General features: G+C 40.1%; 1 protein-coding gene across 2 annotated transcripts in view; it reads left to right on the forward strand.

Moving 5' to 3' along the window:
* The first annotated feature begins 1,180 nt into the window (after window positions 1-1,180).
* Window positions 1,181-19,782, forward strand: part of trrap (transformation/transcription domain-associated protein) — an 83,210-nt gene continuing 64,608 nt past the window's right edge. For both annotated transcript variants that reach the window (XM_077550623.1, XM_077550624.1), the window contains exons 1-28: window positions 1,181-1,234; window positions 2,225-2,416; window positions 2,713-2,762; window positions 4,685-4,795; window positions 4,885-4,989; window positions 5,182-5,265; window positions 5,541-5,597; window positions 5,702-5,827; window positions 6,745-6,822; window positions 7,145-7,233; window positions 7,760-7,856; window positions 9,561-9,699; window positions 10,031-10,109; window positions 10,571-10,805; window positions 10,908-11,244; window positions 11,321-11,418; window positions 11,569-11,763; window positions 11,832-12,023; window positions 12,108-12,273; window positions 13,094-13,350; window positions 13,493-13,693; window positions 14,460-14,611; window positions 16,789-16,988; window positions 17,115-17,332; window positions 17,438-17,635; window positions 17,733-17,993; window positions 18,070-18,231; window positions 18,494-18,590. In XM_077550623.1, coding sequence (XP_077406749.1) covers window positions 2,317-2,416; window positions 2,713-2,762; window positions 4,685-4,795; window positions 4,885-4,989; window positions 5,182-5,265; window positions 5,541-5,597; window positions 5,702-5,827; window positions 6,745-6,822; window positions 7,145-7,233; window positions 7,760-7,856; window positions 9,561-9,699; window positions 10,031-10,109; window positions 10,571-10,805; window positions 10,908-11,244; window positions 11,321-11,418; window positions 11,569-11,763; window positions 11,832-12,023; window positions 12,108-12,273; window positions 13,094-13,350; window positions 13,493-13,693; window positions 14,460-14,611; window positions 16,789-16,988; window positions 17,115-17,332; window positions 17,438-17,635; window positions 17,733-17,993; window positions 18,070-18,231; window positions 18,494-18,590 — 4,084 coding nt within the window. In that variant the 5' untranslated portion in view covers window positions 1,181-1,234; window positions 2,225-2,316. The remainder of the gene's footprint in view (window positions 1,235-2,224; window positions 2,417-2,712; window positions 2,763-4,684; window positions 4,796-4,884; window positions 4,990-5,181; window positions 5,266-5,540; window positions 5,598-5,701; window positions 5,828-6,744; window positions 6,823-7,144; window positions 7,234-7,759; window positions 7,857-9,560; window positions 9,700-10,030; window positions 10,110-10,570; window positions 10,806-10,907; window positions 11,245-11,320; window positions 11,419-11,568; window positions 11,764-11,831; window positions 12,024-12,107; window positions 12,274-13,093; window positions 13,351-13,492; window positions 13,694-14,459; window positions 14,612-16,788; window positions 16,989-17,114; window positions 17,333-17,437; window positions 17,636-17,732; window positions 17,994-18,069; window positions 18,232-18,493; window positions 18,591-19,782) is intronic.

Raw genomic sequence — 19,782 nt, forward strand, 5'->3', positions numbered from 1 at the left:
TCTGTTCTGAAGCCTCTTGCTTGTGGGTTAACTGACAGAGACAACTGCTAATTAAAGCCACAAGCGACACAGGGAGGGAGGGGGGTTGGTTATAGGCCGATGGATTTGGTGATAAATCAAGACTTCATTATTGTCCCCACTATTACCAAGGCAATTTGATCGTTTTACCCATTAGCCATTAGCCTGGCCAAGAGAATAGGCTACTTAGGAATTAATCACTGAAATAACACCAGGAAAGCAAGAACATTTGGTCCCCTAGTTCTAAAAGGGAATAATTTCAAAGATGAACTGAACAGATGACAACAAGATTTGCAATTGTATAGCAAAAAGCTGATTTTTCAGCTGGTTATTCCAGACTAGTGAGTCTGAATCTCTGAAGTGCACAAAGTTGCCAATTATTCAACATAATACAAGCTTTATGTTCAATGGAACAGGCCTAACTTTCACTCTGACTATGCTATGTAAATGTGTTAGTAAATACAAGATCATTTTATTTCAGTAGTTTTGTGTTTATATTAGTGCGTTGGCTCAGTGACGACGATCAACAGTTTAAAAGTCGCCTTGTGTCAGCCCATGGAGATTAGAGACCTTTACTATGCTGCCATCTTGTGGCAAAAACAAAAACACAGTGAATTGAACATGGAAAAAAATTATGAAACGATTTACATGTTAATTTAGCGAATGTGCATTTTTTTGAGTTTTTTTGTTTTTGTTTTGCTCACTCAGCGCCATTAACATGACATATATGACCCCAGAAAACTGCTAGATATATTACTCATTGAACTGTAATAGATTAAAAATTATGGTTAAAAAGGTGTCATAAAACATTTAATGTATTATGTATTTTGAATTAGCTTGGCTTCTTAAACTACCATTTACAAAGAAGCAATAGCATTTTTCTTGCTTACAGGGCTTTTGTTCCATTGCGGTTACCGTACATGCGCGACAAGACCGTCAAAAATGATGGTCATATACCACCCGCCCGTAGGACTATATCCTTCCACTTGCACTAGAAAACCACGTGTTACGGAATATCACTCACCGTGCTTAAAAAAACTGGGCACAAATAGGAAATACATCTATGTGAATCACAAATAAACTTTAAATTTGTCGCAAATATGCATCAAATATACGCATTTGGTACATGATATGCGGAGGGATATCATTCACATCCATGCTGCTCAGAGCGGCAGCGCGGTGCTTTCTAACGACACGCTCATTTACGGTGGACAAGGTAGGATAATTTGGTTTCCCTTTTATTATTGATTTTAGGGGAAAATTGTTCGTTTCTTCTGCGACGACTGTGAATTTAGGCTTCGGGTGCATGGGGTTAATCTGTCCGTTGTAAAATATAAATGTATCTTAAACACAGTTGAACAACATCAAGGGTCCCATTCTATAATAAGCTAACTTATGAGATAATCATGACGGCGAATGCTCTTTTTTTTTAAGTTACTCAGTAAATATCGAATCTGTTATCGGAAAATAAAATGCTTGAACGCCTAACTGGCAAACACGTTTGCATTTTGACGTCGGTATGATAAGAGTTTAATTCAGAATTTCTACATGAAAGTGAAAGAATTGTGCTAGCCGAAGCATACTGTGACGTCATCACGGTGCGCCTGTTGATTATAATCGCCTATCAAAACTGATGGGTTTTGCAAACTTTTTGGATCACCTCACAGGGGAGAAAGGACAATTTTGTCATTTTTGGGCTATGTTGACGCATTCCAGGAGCTGCGTGTGCAAGGTTTAGTTTTAGTTTAAGTAGTTTTCATCGGCAGATGCTACTGCTTTTCAATCCTCTGGATATGGGTTTCACCATGCACTTGAATATCACACTGGAATTATGACCTTTATATTTTTTGTTTAGAAAAATACTTGCAAAGATGCTATGTTTAGTATTTTTTTTGTTTTTGATATTAATAATACAACATGCAGTGACTTTACCATGTGTAACCATAAACATGTAACATGTGCAACTTAACAATCTTGTAAGTACGTTTTTTTCCCATTAAAAAAAATGCAACTAGTCAGTTCGAGTACCTACAACTGCATACAAAACAGAAATGAGTGGATTCAGTTTGACATTTGTTTTCTGTATGATAAGATAGCTAATATGTTCATAGGTTATGTATGCTCTATTAATGTTATCATTATCATACAGTTTCTACATTGCTTTTAGTGTTCATGTTTTACCATTCTCTTCTTTTTCTGTATGCAGTGCAGCACAACATGAGCACAAGCTGAGATCTCTGCAGACCGTGTAGTCTGTCACCTTTCCCTCCGCTGGATCAGTCCGTTCCAGCTGCCACTATGGCCTTTGGCCCAGCTCCCAGTCCCACCGTGGTGGACCAGACCACACTGATGAAAAAGTACCTGCAGTTTGTGGCAGCGCTCACTGACGCAAACACACGTACGTTCATTGATCTTAGCAGTTATTATTAGACAGGCACACGCCTGGTTAGATTCGGCACGGATGTTGAGCATGGGAATTGTGATGAGAGCGATACGCTTTAGTCCAGTCAAAGGTACATGTATGTGAATGTGTGTGTTTGTGCGAATGTGTGTGTGCAAGAGTGTACCTTTTTGATCAAACTGGCGATGAAAGTAAAACTGATAAGATCTGAGAGTCCCTGCTAAGCCTGTGTAAAAGGCCATGGATGTTAAATTACATTGAACAAATTGGATTAATTGTCCCTCATTTTCCAGCTGATGAGACCAAGCTCAAGATGATGCAGGAGGTCAGCGAGAACTTTGAGGTGAGTTTGACACAGCGCTGGTGATTAATTGGGTTTACAGATTAATTGGAGTGCATTTGTCATGATTTTTTTCCCCTTTATTTTTAATTACTTCCCTGGTTCAAAGCACAAAGTCTGAGTCAGTGTTGAAAATTTTGCAGTTTGGTTGCAACATTTACAACCCCTTCAGTGACAGTTTTTTTCTTTAAAAAAAAAGATCAGCTAGTTTAATTCCTGTGAAAGAAAATCACAGCGTCAGCCACACTAAATATTGCGAGACAGAGTAATTATTTATACAGTGCAAAAATGAATGCTTTATGGGAAACATTTAATCAGATATGTGCATGAAAAAGAAAAACATGTTTTTGGCTTTTTCTAAAAGCGAAGGGGAAAAATTCAGGAAAAGATTCAAAATTGGAAACTCGATTTTATTGTGTAGTAAAGAAACTCAATATATGGTTAGTTAATTATGGGACTGCTGAGCGTAGCAAGCAAGCAGCACATATTACTATCCTACAAAAATGGGTTTATTGCGGTTATTATATCATCTTCCACGGATTTTTCCGCTTAAATGCGGCCCGTACCGTAGATCGCACCGGGACAAATGAGGTATCAAACGATGCGGCTCGATCTGACTCGGGTGCGGCATTACTTTTCTAGGAATTCCGAGTTACCATGGCGACGCAATTCCCCAAAAACTCCCAAAAAACTCCCATAGGAAATGAATGGAGAAAGGGGGAACAAATTACAGATCAAGCACCTTTTTCCAAGACACGCTGCGCACGCATACGTTATCCGACCGATACGAATTTTAGCTCATTTTGTAGAAATTTTTCCCATCTTTAGCTCAGTGTCAAAATCTTTTTTAAGGAATGTAAGCTCTCCCCTCTGTGCGGGTTCAAAGACAGTGAGCAAACAGCAGACAAATAGCCTTCTCCCATTGTTGTGTATTGCAAGTGCCAGAGTGGAGCAATTAACTTTAGAGTGGCGGGAACAAATAAATGTACTTCCAAAAGTTTCACTTCAACTCGTCACCATGGCCACAATCTTTGCTCACTAGACATCAAATTCTCACATTTTGTAGTCACGAGTGTCTTCTTTCAGACAAACTAACTTTTATTTGGCTAAGGTGTCATTTAGTACCTTTATTTTCACTTTATGCGAGGACAAGTCGGACGAACTCGCCTATCTCTTCCATGTTAAATTCAGGCGCCTTTCGCTCTTCATTTCTGATAAATCATAAGTTTTCAACCTGCTCTCATTTGGTCATTTTTCATCCGATTAAAAGAATGAGAACATGCTCGTGTTCCCCAAACCCTTGCCGTTCTAACGAGCCATTTCTTGAATCTGTATCTCGAATCGTTAAGTCGTGAGAGGCTTTTGTTCAAGGGGTGCGTCTCTCATACAATCTCAATGGAATGTGGGGCGCGTGACGGCTCCAAGTCAAAAATGTGTGTGCGCTCTTAAAGTGACAGTGAGATATTTTTAGTTTCTGTTGATTATGGTTAACTTCCACATTTCTTGACCGATTTTTGTCGTTTAAATTTTAAACTCTTCAGCTCATTTACATTTTTTTAAATACATTTTCAGGGACAGTGAGATACTTTTAGTTGATGTTGATTATGGTTAACTTCCACATTTCTTGAGCGATTCCAGTTGTTTAAATTTTAAACTGTTCAGCTCATTTACAAAGTCAAATGTGTGTGCGTGAAAGTGCATTTTTCTTAAAGGGACAGTGAGATATTTTTAGTTGATGTTGATTATGGTTAACTTCCACATTTTTTGAGCGATTCCAGTGGTTTAAATTTTAAACTGTTCAGCTCATTTACAAGAGTCAGCAGTCCCATTCAAAATTTCCGCGGGAATTTTTCTAGTTGACAATACTACAGTGCTTGAAGTTGTTGATCAACCTAACACTACATTCACTGCCGTTTCCATTTCAGAATGTGACATCCTCGCCTCAATACTCCACCTTCTTGGAACACATCATCCCTCGCTTCCTCACCTTTCTACAGGACGGAGAGGTGCAGTTTCTACAAGAAAAGCCGACGCAGGTACGGTGATTCCCAGAACACTACGTGCATAACAATTATATGATAAGTGGCATTTTATTACAATATAACATTGTGTTGCGTTACCCTAGCAATTAAGGAAGCTGGTGTTGGAAATCATCCATCGCATTCCCACAAATGAACACCTTCGACCGCACACCAAGAACGTCCTGTCTGTCATGTTTCGCTTCTTGGAGGTAAGGGTCCTTCCAAATTCTTTAGAAGCTTGACATGCGTATTTTATTCATATGTGTGCATCATGTTTTTAAATATCAAAAATGTCATTGATAGACATTCTTTCTTGTTTTGCATTAGCTCACAAAATGCATATATGATGAACATCAGTTAGCAGCAGTAACTTGACTGTTTTCCTGTATTTTCACTTCCAGATTGAAAGTGAGGAAAATGTGCTAATATGCCTCCGCATCATAATTGAGCTGCACAAACAGTTCCGTCCTCCAATCTCCCAAGAGGTGAGTTTGTTGGCCTGATTGCTTATTAATTAATTATGCTAATACATTTTTTTTCTGAAGAGATTACTTGGTAGTCAGCCGTTTTTATAACTTAAATAATAATAAATAAATAAAAACAGAGTGAGTTGAGTATTTTACACTGAAAATACATCCGTCACAATTAAATAATTCTATTTTTTAATTGACATTATTTACTTCTGTTGACCATGTTTTTTTGTTGAAAATTTGGGTAAAACCTCTGTTTTTACATGCTGTGTTCAATTATATGTTTTCAGATTCATCACTTTCTGGACTTTGTAAAGCAGATTTACAAAGACCTCCCGAAAGTCGTCGTAAGTATCTGCTTGCTTTGTGTTGTTGCGCCAATTTTCACAGAGAGCAAACAACCATGTTTAAAAAAAAAAATAAAAAATGTGTATGTGTGTGCCCCAACTAGGCCCGATACTTTGAGAACCCTCAGGTGATTGCTGAGAACACGGTGCCCTCCCCAGAAATGGTTGGGATGATCACCTCCGTGTTGGTGAAGACTGCACCCGAGAGAGAAGACAGTGAAACGCGAACGGTAATTTCCAGACGCATTCTTGGACATCATGATTGGAAATCTTCCTTTCTGCAGTTTATAACTACCACCTCTAAGCACTAGATGGCAGTAGTGCTCCACATCAGCAGCATGTTGAAATTCAAATAATGTTACAGATAATAATATATTCAATTTATATGAGCTATGCTTCATATTTGTATATTGTTTTCATTGAGCTACTGCAGCGTTGACTGCTATATTTATTTGTTTATTTATTTGTTAATGGATAAACACTCATTAAATAATTATTTAGTTTTTGAAAATGTGAAAGACAGTGTTGTATAGATCAACACAACACTCTTAGTTCTGCACTTCACACTTATGGAGGACCAAAACTGCCAAAGTAAAAAAATAAAAGGGAAGATAAAATACTCATATGTTTCTGTACATGCATAAATAAACACAAAAATAATAAGCAAGATTTAAGAATAAAATAAACATAAAAATAGATACGGACATGCCAATCAGCAAATAGGTAAATCGTTCAACCCAAGACACATTTAGGACTGCACTCTCATTTGAATAACATTTATTATTGTCTACAGCATGAAATAATTAAATATGAGAGCATAGCGTTCTTATTTAATGATTATTTGATTCTATTTATATATTGATTTTTGTATTTGTTTCCACATATATTTTTATTTTTTGCATTTTATTAATTTATTTATTTTTCCTTTTTGTCAGTTTTGGTCCGCCATACACATGACACGCTACACTAGGCACGACACTTCGAGACTCATAAACTCAAAATCGGCTACGGCAGTAATCTGTTTCTAACATTCTGTTGACGTTGAAGCATTCCGTTGTAATTTTGACACTTTGATGAAAATGTGAAAGAGTGAGTAAGTAATGTGAGTGTGTCATCTGGCATTGTAATCTTTATGCCCCGTCTGTAGCACACCATCATCCCGCGGGGATCTTTGTCACTCAAAGTGCTTGCGGAGCTGCCACTCATCGTGGTGCTGATGTATCAGGTGAGTGGAATGAAAATACAGCAGGACAACAAAACCACACAATTAATCGTTTTGAGAATATATGATCTTCTTTGCTAAGGGGAGATATAAAAGTGCTGTTTATTAAGGATATTGAAGCTGTAAACTTGATTGACTCATTTGCTTTTTGGGGTAATTGGAGTCGGGAGAGGTGTGACTGGATTCAAAATATTCACATCCTTCCCAAATGCTCATTAATCCTTCAATGAAATCACCTCATCTGTAATTATGTGGCTCTATTACGATGACGTTTTTTTTTCTCTCCTGTATTTGTTGTCCGCCTTCCTCCCCCAATTCCCTACAGCTCTACAAGCTGAATATTCACAATGTGGTGTCAGAGTTTGTGCCCCTCATCATGAGCACCATCATGCTGCAGGTGTCTCCGCAAGCCAGGTAAGATCCATTTGCCCAAACAGGAATTACAACCCCCACTAACTAAATTAATTTTCATTTTACGGCCTTCAGAATGAGATTGGGCACACTTTTAATAGAATGGTACCCCTCCTACCTCCCACCCACCGCCCTCTCTTCATCGCTCCTTCCTGGCAGCAGTTTTTCGATGGCGTTGCTAAAGCTGGTTCCATTCCATTTAGGAAAGTTAAAATAGTAGAAATTGGCTTAGCGGGAGGTGAAATTTGAGCGTAAGAAGATGGTTGTATTAGACTTTCGGAATAGGAGGGAAATGGAGCAGAGTTAATTAAGGGAAAACAAACCTCAGGAATCTCTGGCAGGTATGGAGAAAGTTTCTTTGGGAGCCACAGTAACAGCTGCCACACAAATAAATAAGCCATGCATGTAGAATTGAATCCCATATGTGGACCCACATTTCACCCTCCATTAATTGTCACCTACTGCAGGCATGCAGCATTGTGTTGATGAGGTTAAATTACTTGCATTTTTTTGTTTGTTTCCTTTGCAGGCAGCACAAGCTTTATAACAAGGAGCTGTACGCAGACTTCATTGCCGCACAGATTAAGACGCTCTCGTTTCTGGCTTACATCATTCGAATCTACCAGGTACACTCGTTTGCTGTGTTTGAAGTCACAAGTCAACCCAAAAATGTCCTTTATAATAATAGGTTGCATGCGCCTCGCTAGTCTAAACACGCTATTCTGATTTAATCTTGCATATGTGGAATATGAATTGGGTGGTAAAATCCAGACGTTTTTTTTTCCATCTCATGAGGCGGCCATTTTATTACTTGCTGTCGACAGATGTCATCACAGTTGCTCAGGGCTCTGGTCATGACCAATCATGGCTCACCTGTTTTCCGAGTTTGGCCTTGTGACATTGACAAGATGAGCCAATTGGAACTGTGATGTCATTTTCAATTAACAGTAAATGGAAAATGGCCGCCCCTTGAGATGGATAAAAACGGGAGGATTTTGCCGCTTCATTTATTTCTCACAAATGCAATATTAATCTGAATAAAATGTTTAGACTAGTGGGGCAACATAGTACATAGGATGAAGAAGAAAAAAACGAGAACTTTTTAACAATCCAATAAAACCAAGAGTGATGGAAGAAAAATCTTTTATTCATAGTAATTGAAACCTTAAAACATGCCATTTAAGAAACAATATTGGAATTTTCATTTTTAGATAATAGGGGTGTGCCAAAAAATCGATTCTCATTTAGTACGGTTCAGAATTGATTTTAAATGTCCCAAAATCGATTTTATTTAAATAATTGTATACTGTCTTACCTTTGTCTGTGTGTGCCTTTATTTGGAGCGCTGTTCTTGTTGTACTCGATTTGGCCACTTAGGGGCAGTGTGGAGATACACTGGTACACTGTTAAGTTGTAGCCACCTTAGAGAGTAGAAGGAAAAAGTCACAATCAAGTTATTCCAATAAAAGTTGTTTTTATTTATTTGTTTTTATAGTTCTTTTGAGTGATAAAAGTGCCACGAGTAGCGCTCTAATTAGCATAAGCGGGTCAGACTGGAGTAGATCATTACAATTCCTTGCACATCCATAGATTGAAGCAAAAACCATTGTCAATCAAATCATTTTGAATCAAAAATCATTCTTAATCGAAAATTGATTCTGAATGAAATCGCAGACTCAAAAATCGGATTCGAATCGAATCATGAGACATTCAAAGATTTCCATCCCTAGTAGATAACATCCTCCTGTACGAATTCATTGAAATCTGCTGTTGAGATTCCTCATTGACCGCTGCAACATCTCAGTTAGGATAGCTGGGATTCCATCATTGATTGTAAATGTTTTGCATGGTTTAGTTTTAGTTTATGCATGTTTTAAGGTTTCAATTACTATGAATAAAATATTTTTCCTCCATCACTCTTGGTTTCATTGGATTGTTAAAAAGTTCCCTTTTTTTTTTGTGTCGCGCTGTATCATATCGAAGAATTTTGGGTTGTATTACTTTCCTCCAGAGAACTTGCTAAGCCTGGTGGTCAAGGACGGACTGGGAACAAAATTTGGCCCGGGAAAATATTCATCAAGGGGAAGTGGGGGGGATGACCGGCTGGCGGGCGACATGCAGCGATTACAGTTCATCATGCATGTGTCGTGACGCTTAGCTAAAGCACTAGGGGAAACCCTGGTTGACTTCCCTTTAAATAAATAGTGAACAGTCAGTTGTAAAATATCTAGAATAAGACGTACATTTATGAAAGAAATTTGTCACTATCAGCTTAAGTTAATCATGACGTTCCTCTGCTGATTCATCTGTGCGTGTGTCCACCCTCTCAGGAGCTGGTAGGAAAGTATTCCCAGCAGATGGTGAAGGGCATGCTTCAGCTGCTCACCAACTGCCCCTCGGAGACGGCGCACCTCCGCAAGGAGCTGCTCATCGCCGTCAAACACATTCTCACAACTGAACTACGCAACCGTATGTGCCCACACAAACACACACACACACGCAGTCAACATGCATATGTATTATGTGGCAGGACACCAGGACACCACTAAGCATCTGTCTTGGTCAAAGTTCAAAACGCTTCCAAGCTAATTGTAGTCAAAGTTGTTCTTGCAGGGAAAGTCAACACTGTTTTTCATATTGTGTGTTACATAGCTGTCATGCCATGAAAGCTTTTTGTCACTTGGTGAAAGGGTTGCCTGTGAAGTAGTTTAAGATGGGGGAAAATCTCAGCAAATTTGCACATCTTTCATCAATATACTGTACAGGAAAGAAAATCCAACGCGTTTGCTTTATTTTGCAGAGTTTATACCCTGCATGGATAAACTTTTTGACGAATCCATCCTCATTGGCTCTGGCTACACCGCCCGGGAGACTCTTCGGTAAGTTAGCCGCCTGCGCATCTATCACAATCATCTCCTTGTTTAGCGGACGATTGCCCTGACAGCTCCGAGTCCTTTGCATGTCAATGAGGCGCATCTCTCGGAGGCTGACCACATCTGAGATCCGTCTGTCAAATTGTCATGTACACACACATCTCCCGAGGGCCGATTTTCCAAATGTCTTTGACCTGCCACCCAACCCTCGCCACTTGAGTGATATAACTGTAATTTCAAATTAGTCGTGCGGAGGAGCTGTTGAGACGTGGCGGGGGATATCATTGTCACTCATTAGCTCACCTTTATGCTCTTTTCCTTGACAGACTATTTTCACAGTTACTTCCCATAACTGTCGTCACCCTTCAGAATAGCTCATGTTGTTACTTTGTCTCTTACCGCCTTCAGTTTTTGCCACGTCTCCTAAAATCCAATAGTTATTCTATCATCATCATCTCTTTTTTCAGACCTTTGGCATACAGCACGCTTGCAGACCTCGTTCACCACGTTCGCCAGAACTTGCCCTTGACGGATTTATCCTTAGCCGTACAGCTCTTTGCCAAGAACATCGACGACGAATCACTTCCGAGCAATATTCAGACCATGTCCTGCAAGCTTTTGCTCAACCTAGTGGACTGCATTCGCTCAAAGTCAGAGCAGGAGAACGGCAATGGCCGGGACATCCTCATGAGGATGCTGGAGGTAGCTAAGCTAGCACAAAGCGAGGCTCATTGTTAGCTTCAGTCGCTTTAAAATGTTGATTGCCATTTCTTCTTTTTCTTTTTTTCAAAATGTATCCATCAGGTGTTTGTGCTGAAATTTCACACCATAGCACGCTACCAGCTTGTCTCCATCTTCAAGAAGTGCAAACCTCAATCGGAAATGGGGGTGGTGGAGCCAGGGGTCCTGCCAGGTGTACCGGCCACACCCACTCCTTCTATCACACCCGCCATCCCGCCCCCTGCTCCTCCCACACCCGTCACCAGCGCACCTCAGCCCCCTGCGACCGGCCTCGACCGACAGGGCGAGAAAGAGGACAAGCAGACGTTCCAAGTGTCGGACTGCCGCAGTTTAGTGAAGACTCTGGTGTGCGGAGTGAAAACCATCACATGGGGCATCACTTCGTGCAAGGCCCCCGGAGGTAAGGCTATGAAAATTAATCTCGGGACAACTATGATCAATTGGTAAATGTTTGGGAATGTTTTACTTTCAAACAGAGGCTCAGTTCATACCAAACAAGCAGCTCCAACCAAAGGAAACTCAGATCTACATCAAGTTGGTCAAGTACGCCATGCAAGCTTTGGACATCTATCAGGTACCACAAGAGGACTGTTTTATTTGGCATTCATCTTTGTGCAGTTTTCTAACTCAAGAGTAAAAAAGTAGAGCGATCAATGAAAATTCATCTTAAAATCAATGCAATCGGTGTGCAACTCTGAAAGCTGCCATCTTCTTGTGCGGCCAGGTCCAGGTGGCCAATAACCAGCAAGCATACATCAGAGTGGCCAACTGCCAGGCAGTACGCATGAAGGAGGAGAAGGAGGTTCTGGAGCACTTTGCTGGGGTCTTCACTATGATGAACCCTCTTACTTTCAAGGAGATTTTTCAAACTACAGTTCCGTACATGGTGGAGAGGATTTCTAAGAACTATGCACTCCAGGTAAACAACTGTAAAAAAAAAACTATAGAAAAAATATTTTTATTTAATCTTTAATTTCACTTCCCCAGATTGTTGCAAACTCATTCCTGGCCAACTTGTCAACATCGGCTCTATTTGCCACCATCTTAGTGGAGTACCTTCTTGAAAGACTGCCAGAGATGGGCTCAAATGTTGAGCTCTCCAATCTCTACCTCAAGCTCTTTAAACTGGTGTTTGGATCAGTGTCGCTTTTTGCAGCCGAGAATGAACAGATGCTCAAAGTGAGATACCACGCCCAGGTTTTTTCTTTTCTTTTTTTTTGTTTTTGCTACACATGGGCATTAAAACTGTTTATTTTTCCTTAGCCACACCTCCACAAGATAGTCAACAGCTCAATGGAACTGGCCCAGTCAGCCAAGGAGCCTTACAACTACTTCCTGTTCCTCCGGGCACTGTTCCGCTCCATTGGTGGAGGAAGCCATGACCTTCTCTACCAAGAGTTCCTGCCTCTTCTACCCAATCTGCTACAAGGTACAAATGTTAATTACAAATTTCTGATGTGTTTGTGCAGCGTTTCCGCAGGTCACTAAAAAGTATTAAAAGTCATTAAATGGATTTTGCTCAACTTAACGCCTTAAATGGCATTAAAAAAGTATTAGAAAAGAAGAAACTTGAAAAAAGTATTACATACAATGTCCAGGGGTATTAATTTAAATAGAGTTGATGTAAAACATTGTTATTCATGTTTTATTTACATACAACATTGTGCAAATGAGTTGCTATAACACCATTAAGCAATACTAAATATATTTATTTGTGGGTAATTTACAATTAACAAAATGGCCTGGAGTCCACAAGTTGTTTAATTTTCCAAATACTAATTGCTCTAAATAAAAAAATAATAAAAAAAATACTTTTCCTGTCACCAATGTCTAACATGAAACGCTAATGCCACTTAGTGGCAGAAGATTATCTCAACACAAATCTATGACTTGTTGTTCCACACGCCTTTTAAATGTTTAAATAACTTTTTCATTTCAAATATCTAAATTACTAACTATAAAATGACTCTATTAATGAATTATAAGATACAACTTTAATTGTATTTAGTGAACATATTTGTCCACTTTTATGTTAATTATCAAGAGTATGAAAAACTTGAAAAAAGTATTGAGTTGTATATTTACACAAGTAAGAGCTAACTATGAAAATTACGCGATTAAATGCAATTAAAAATTGCAATCGACTAACATTCCTATTACATAAACAGTATGTGTGACAATGACATTGCCCAGTTGTCCACATAAGCTACACTTTCCCACTTGCCCGTGTCTTCTTTTCACGCCGTTAGGTCTGAACATGCTTCAGAGTGGCCTTCACAAGCAGCACATGAAGGACCTTTTCGTCGAGTTATGCTTGACAGTGCCGGTGCGCCTAAGCTCTTTGCTGCCCTACTTGCCTATGCTCATGGATCCACTGGTGTCCGCCCTCAATGGCTCTCAAACTCTAGTGAGCCAAGGGCTTCGCACCTTAGAGCTTTGCGTGGACAACCTACAGCCAGACTTCCTCTATGACCATATCCAGCCAGTCAGGGCTGAGCTCATGCAGGTAGGAAGTTTTAACAGACTGGTGTAATTCTTACCAAGATGCTTTAGTAAGGTGCTGGTTCCTCAATGAAGAACAGGATGAACATTTCAATTTAGTGAAAGAGATGTTCACACTCTTATTTCCTCTGCGCTTGCACTCCAAGGCCTTGTGGCGTACTCTCCGCAACCCGGCTGAGACCATCTCCCACGTAGCCTACCGGGTTTTAGGAAAGTTTGGTGGCAGCAATAGGAAGATGCTTAAGGAGTCTCAGAGGCTGCACTATGTGGTGACGGAAGTTCAAGGGCCCAGCATCAAGGCTGAGTTCACCGACTGCAAAGCCTCAATACAGCTACCAATGGAAAAGGTAAGACCACACTGCTGTACTTTTTTGTCAGATGTGTGTGTGTGCTCCTGATAATGTAATACATCACCTGCTTTGCTTCAGACCAAGTCCGTTATCATCAATCTAGTGTGGTCCACTACGACGGGATTATTTACTCTCAGTAATTTCTGTTTCTCTCTCAAGCCATCTTGATAGATTTAGGCCATGCACAGGCTCGCAAATTCTACTTACAGAATTCAAACATAAAACACAGGTTATAATAGACATCATAGAGTTGCAATTAGGTGAAACAAAATTATCAAATGACATTGATGTGCGTGATTTAAATTGCTTCAAGGTACGGTGGCATGTTGCAAAGCCTGGATATCCTAAAAATGTTCTTTTGGTCTCTCTTGACTAATTTGTCACTGAGGACTGTCGTTTTTGTAGAATTTTGACTAGCGAGCCTGTCAGTGTCTCAAAATATTCTAATACACGGACTGTTTTTTTTTATTCAACTACACTTTCCTAATTTACACGGCTATTCTTGTTTCTTTATCTCCTCTTTGTTCAAAGTGGCATTAATTCACTCCCTTTTTAAGTAGCCAAGCCATATTGTAGAGATGACAAATGCTTTTGCTTAGCCAAATTATGCTCTGTTACTTCCTGCACCACTATTGTGGTTCATGTATCACTATTTTTTTGTGTCAATTTGCAAATAACAGTCACAATTTAAGAATAGCTATTCACTTTAAAAAAACAAACAAACTTTGAATTCTAAAGATTTGAGTGTTCTATCCCATTACAGGCAATAGAGACAGCCCTCGACTGTCTGAAGAGTGCCAACACAGAGCCGTACTACAGACGACAGGCGTGGGAGGTCATCAAGTGTTTCCTGGTGGCCATGACCAGTCTGGACGATAACAAACACGCTCTGTACCAGCTTCTTTCTCATCCCAAGTAAGCAAACATCCATTCATAAGATGGTAGATAACACCAGATTCTTGATCTGCTGTTTAGCAAAGCAATTATAGTCTATACTCTGTTCGTGAGTTTCTATTTACATTCAAGTTGACCCCAACTCTATGGCAGGCTTCACTTTGTGACAAAACAGTTCCATGAGCCCCCAGTCAGCAAGAGAGACGACGAGATGTGCTAGTGGGATGTGTTAGTCACATTACCATCATTGATTCCGGGCAGGGGCTAATTGACTTTCTTCTGTCTGTTTATGCTACATCCTGGCCCTTTCACTCTCTTTTCATTACACACACACACACACGCTCATGCCGAAAGACAAGTGTGCCTGTGCGGTGTGCACAGTTCTGCCGGGGTAATGAAGTGTGCCAGTTATGATCAGGGGGCTGCGACTGCTGCCTCCGCTGTCAGACGTCTTGATTTGTCCTCCCTCGTGAAAGATTCTCTCTGTTTTTCTTCTCCCTCCATTTACGCTCTTCTCGTCCTTTCCCTCCGTGATCAGTTGACTTTAAATGTAGCCTTTGCGAGTGCACCGTTAACGTCGGTATGGCAGCCCCCGTGAATGATAAAAGGCCAATTGATCTGACATTTTTGACAGCCTCTGTCCCCATTCTTCCCTCCACGATACTCCCATTTCTCTGCTTTTGTCACACTCCCGTTTCCTCACCTACAACCCCCTCATCCCATCCCCGCCCCGCAAATAGCCGCCTTTTAAATAGCAATAATTAGATGAAGCAATCCATCAGGTCTACCCCCGGCGTCTGGCATTATAAAACACAAGCTCAAGCATGGAGAAAACAGCTGCTCAATAACACGGCGGCCCAGTTGCCTTCAGCTGTTGTAAATAACAAATACCAACAGGGACATCCGGCAGAGATGCAGAATAGAAACAAAATAAAAGACAAAATGCAAAACAAATCTTTTCATATAAGATGTGTTTATTAGCATAACTGTGTATACTTTCTTTATTGCAATAATAATCATGCATCTAAGGACATCTTTAATATCACAGTAAGTTCAGCAAGTGGAGATACAAACTGGGAATCTACTGATAAGGTGGCAAAAGTACACACTTAAGTAGAAGTGCACTTGTGTAAAAAAAAAAATATATATATATATATATATATATCTTTGACTGCCAAAAACGTTAAATAACGTTTAGTAAAATCCTATAGAGTGCCAAAGACGTTAAAATACGTTTTTTTTAAACAGAGGTGAAACTAAACATTTTCTATTCTTGATTACTGAAAAACGGAATAAGGTAGAAACAAACTTTTTTTTTCTGATGAAAGATGAGAGTCCAATCTTTCATTTGGTAGTATGTATTTTTCCATAGTCCAAACACATAATTTTCTGTGGACCTTGAAAGATCAGTCAAAAATGCTTAAATCGGCTGGCACCCAGTCAAAGAGCTAAATATATATTGTAAAAGCAGAATCATGGTGTCGTCATCCGCTGAGGTTGAAAAATGTAGGGAGCCTATTTGTACAAATTAAGGCGTACAAAGAGTACACACTGTATATCATAAATAGGCTATGAAGCAATGTAAATACTCAAGTGAAGTACGGGTACCTTCAAAATCGACTCAAGTACAATAACATACTAACAAAGTATTTGTATTCCTGAATTTATTCAAGAAATGCTGATTGAATACAAACCCAGCAGGGCTCTGAGATCTGCAGACTTGGCTCAATTGGTGGAACCCAGAGTTAAAAATAAACATGGTGCACACAAGTGGAATAAGCTAATAACAGAAGTGAATTCAAACATTTTTAAATCATGTGTTTTTCCTTTTGAATTATTTTAGAAAATTTCCTTACGCTAAATGTTTTAAAAGTTTGATGTCTGTTTTAACATTGTCAATTTATGTTCTTTTAGTAAGTTTTTAACCTACTTTTGTTTTTTCAGCTTTTTTTCTGCTACTGTGTTAACTGCAGTGTTTATTGATGCCAGGGTTTTGTCTATCCTTGTGTAAAGCACATTGAGTTGCCTTGTGTATGAAATGAGCCTTTCCTTCTCACTACTGCATAGAACAGTGGTTCTTAACCTGGGCTTGAGTGAACCCCAGGGGTTCGGCGGAGGCCAAGACACACAAGTTTTTACTTTTGCTGATCCTTCTTTTGACAACTGCGAATTCCTTGTGTTTTTGTTTCCCCCTCCAGCTTTACCGAGAAGTGGATCCCCAATGTTATTATCTCTCATCGCTACAAGGCACAAGACACGCCTGCCCGCAGAACTTTTGAACAGGCCTTGACTGGAGCATTCATGTCTGCCGTGATAAAGGACCTGAGGCCCAGTGCGCTACCTTTTGTCGCCAGCTTGATTCGCCACTACACCATGGTTGCTGTGGCTCAGCAGTGTGGTGAGACTCGCGATCAAATATCGGCTTTTTTTTTTTCTCCAATCGCACAATAAAGCTATTGCAATGTTTATTCAGCCGTTTAGTATCATGATTTAAAAATGCATTTGTGGATTTCTGTTCCCACAGGTCCATTCTTGCTGCCGTGCTACCAACTTGGCAGTCAGCCAAGCACGGCAATGTTCCACAGCGAAGAGAACGGGTCAAAGGGCATGGATCCACTTGTTCTGATCGATGCCATTGCCATCTGTATGGCCTATGAGGAGAAGGAGCTGTGTAAGATAGGAGAGGTGGCCCTGGCTGTCATCTTTGATGTGGCCAGCATCATCCTTGGCTCCAAGGAGAGGGTGAGAAACTGAGGGACTTCATTTTTTTTAAATGTGATTTATTTATTTTTTTGCTCCTTTTTTCATTAAGATGATTTGTTCGTATTTGACTATTTCAATCTGCAGGCATGCCAGCTTCCCTTGTTCTCTTATATTGTGGAGCGTCTGTGTGCCTGCTGCTATGAACAGGCTTGGTATGCCAAGCTTGGCGGTGTGGTGTCCATCAAGTTCCTGATGGAACGGTTGCCTCTTATCTGGGTCCTACAAAACCAGCTCACATTTCTCAAGGCCCTGCTGTTTGTTATGATGGACCTCACAGGAGAGGTGAGCTCGAATGATCTTCCGTACTTTTGTTAAGCAAGTTCTCAGTAATACTGGTGGCTTCTGAATTGTTTAAATTTATGAATGGGACTTTACCCAGGTGTCAAATGGAGCTGTAGCCATGGCAAAGACAACCCTGGAGCAGTTGCTGGTACGCTGCGCCACTCCACTGAAAGATGAAGAAAAAACGGAGGAACTTCTGACGGCCCAAGACAAATCTTTCCACATGGTAACACACGACCTCGTTCGAGAGGTGACCTCCCCCAACTCCACTGTCAGGAAGCAGGCCATGCATTCCCTCCAGGTGCTGGCTCAGGTCACTGGCAAGAGCGTGACTGTCATCATGGAGCCACACAAAGAGGTCAAATGTTTATCAGCTCTAGTAACAAATCTTGATTGGTTTGATATTAATCAATTTATTGTGGGGTTTTCATCAGGTTTTGCAAGATATGGTTCCCCCCAAGAAACATCTTCTGCGCCACCAACCTGCAAATGCACAGATTGGCCTAATGGAAGGAAACACCTTTTGCACCACCCTGCAGCCCCGCCTCTTCACTATGGACCTCAATGTCATTGAGCATAAGGTCTTCTATACAGAGGTACGCAACACGCAGCTCTACATCGAATATTGTATTTATGTATATCTGTATATGAAAATCCCATTAGCCTACTGGATAAAAACCTTATTTGTGCTGGTCATACAAGCAAGCATTTTACATCGGATGGCTTCATTCTAGAGCTGGCAGATGCATTCATTTTATCGATCAATTCAATTTTACGCAACGGGGAAAAATCAATTTAACATTGTATTTTGTAAGAAAAAAAAATCACATCTGCATTTCTCTGCTGTTCTGTCTTCAGCTGCTGAATTTGTGTGAGGCAGACGATGCTACGCTGATGAAACTGCCGTGTTACAAGAGCCTCCCCTCCCTTGTGCCCCTGCGCATTGCTGCTCTCAGTGAGTCATGTCACCGTATAGGGGTTCCTTGAAGGGTTTGAACCGATTAGGCCTCGAGTCTACTTGGCTTCTCCGCGTCAACGTTTGAAGTCAACTAATTGCTAATTGTTTTTGGCACACTATCTGCCAACTGGCCAATTTACAGAGGACTTGCGACTCGCCTGTCTGCTTTGTGGAGCAGCGAATTTGTCCTGCCGACAAGGCGACACTGCCTCGGCTGCGTGATTCCAAGAGTATGCAAAGAAGCCGCTGGTTGATGAGAATAGCGTTTGGCATTGGTAGCTATTCCATTTGCTGCTATTCTTAACTTGTTTGCTCCCAAAGACGTACAAATACGTTCTATTTAAAATGTTTTAAGCGTCCCAAAGACGTATTTATATGTTTTTAATGTGTGTTCTTGTATGCAAGAGCATACAGAAAGCTTTGATACAGCCTCTCAACTGCAGAGAATGTTTGAAGAAATGGTTATTACAAAAATGGCGAGCAGATGGCAGCAGAGCAAAATAGATCAACCAGGCCATGTTGAAAAAAAGCTCATTTACCCACAGTTTTAAACAGATTTGTGAATAATGATGAAACTTGGCTATATTCTAATGCTAATCTGGAAACAGATAGAACTATATATTTTTTCCCTGATGAAAGAAGAGACTGATCTTTCTTTTGGTAGGTTCCGTGTTTTTTATAGCAATAGAACACAATATTCTGTGGGCCTTGCAAAATCAGTCAAAATCCAGTAAAACAGCCAGGAGTGAAGGGGTTTGCTTCAGTAAAAATGGCTGGGAGTGATTGAGTTAAAATATACATACCTGCGGGACCACGGTACTAGTAGTGAGAAATGAGGGTACTGGCACAAAGTGAAGCCCATCTTCATTGCCCAAATTTTATCTCTAATGCATGGGCTACATCTGTGCAAAGGAGCTATGACACAATTTAGCAATAATAAATGTTCGGGGGACTGATGACTAGTTGTAATTTACAATTAACAAAATAGCTTGGAGTCCACAAGTTGTTTCATGTTCCAAATACCAATTGCTCTGAATTTGTTACCTATGTCCAACATGAAACACTAATGCCACATAGTAGCAGAAAATTACCTCAACACAAATCTATGACTCAATGTTTCACACTCCTTTTGTATATATGTATATATATATATATATATTTTTTTTTTTTTACCTTCAGATGACTTTAT

This window comes from Vanacampus margaritifer, chromosome 18 (assembly GCF_051991255.1).
Source record: "Vanacampus margaritifer isolate UIUO_Vmar chromosome 18, RoL_Vmar_1.0, whole genome shotgun sequence".
Classification (NCBI taxonomy): Eukaryota; Metazoa; Chordata; class Actinopteri; order Syngnathiformes; family Syngnathidae; genus Vanacampus; species Vanacampus margaritifer.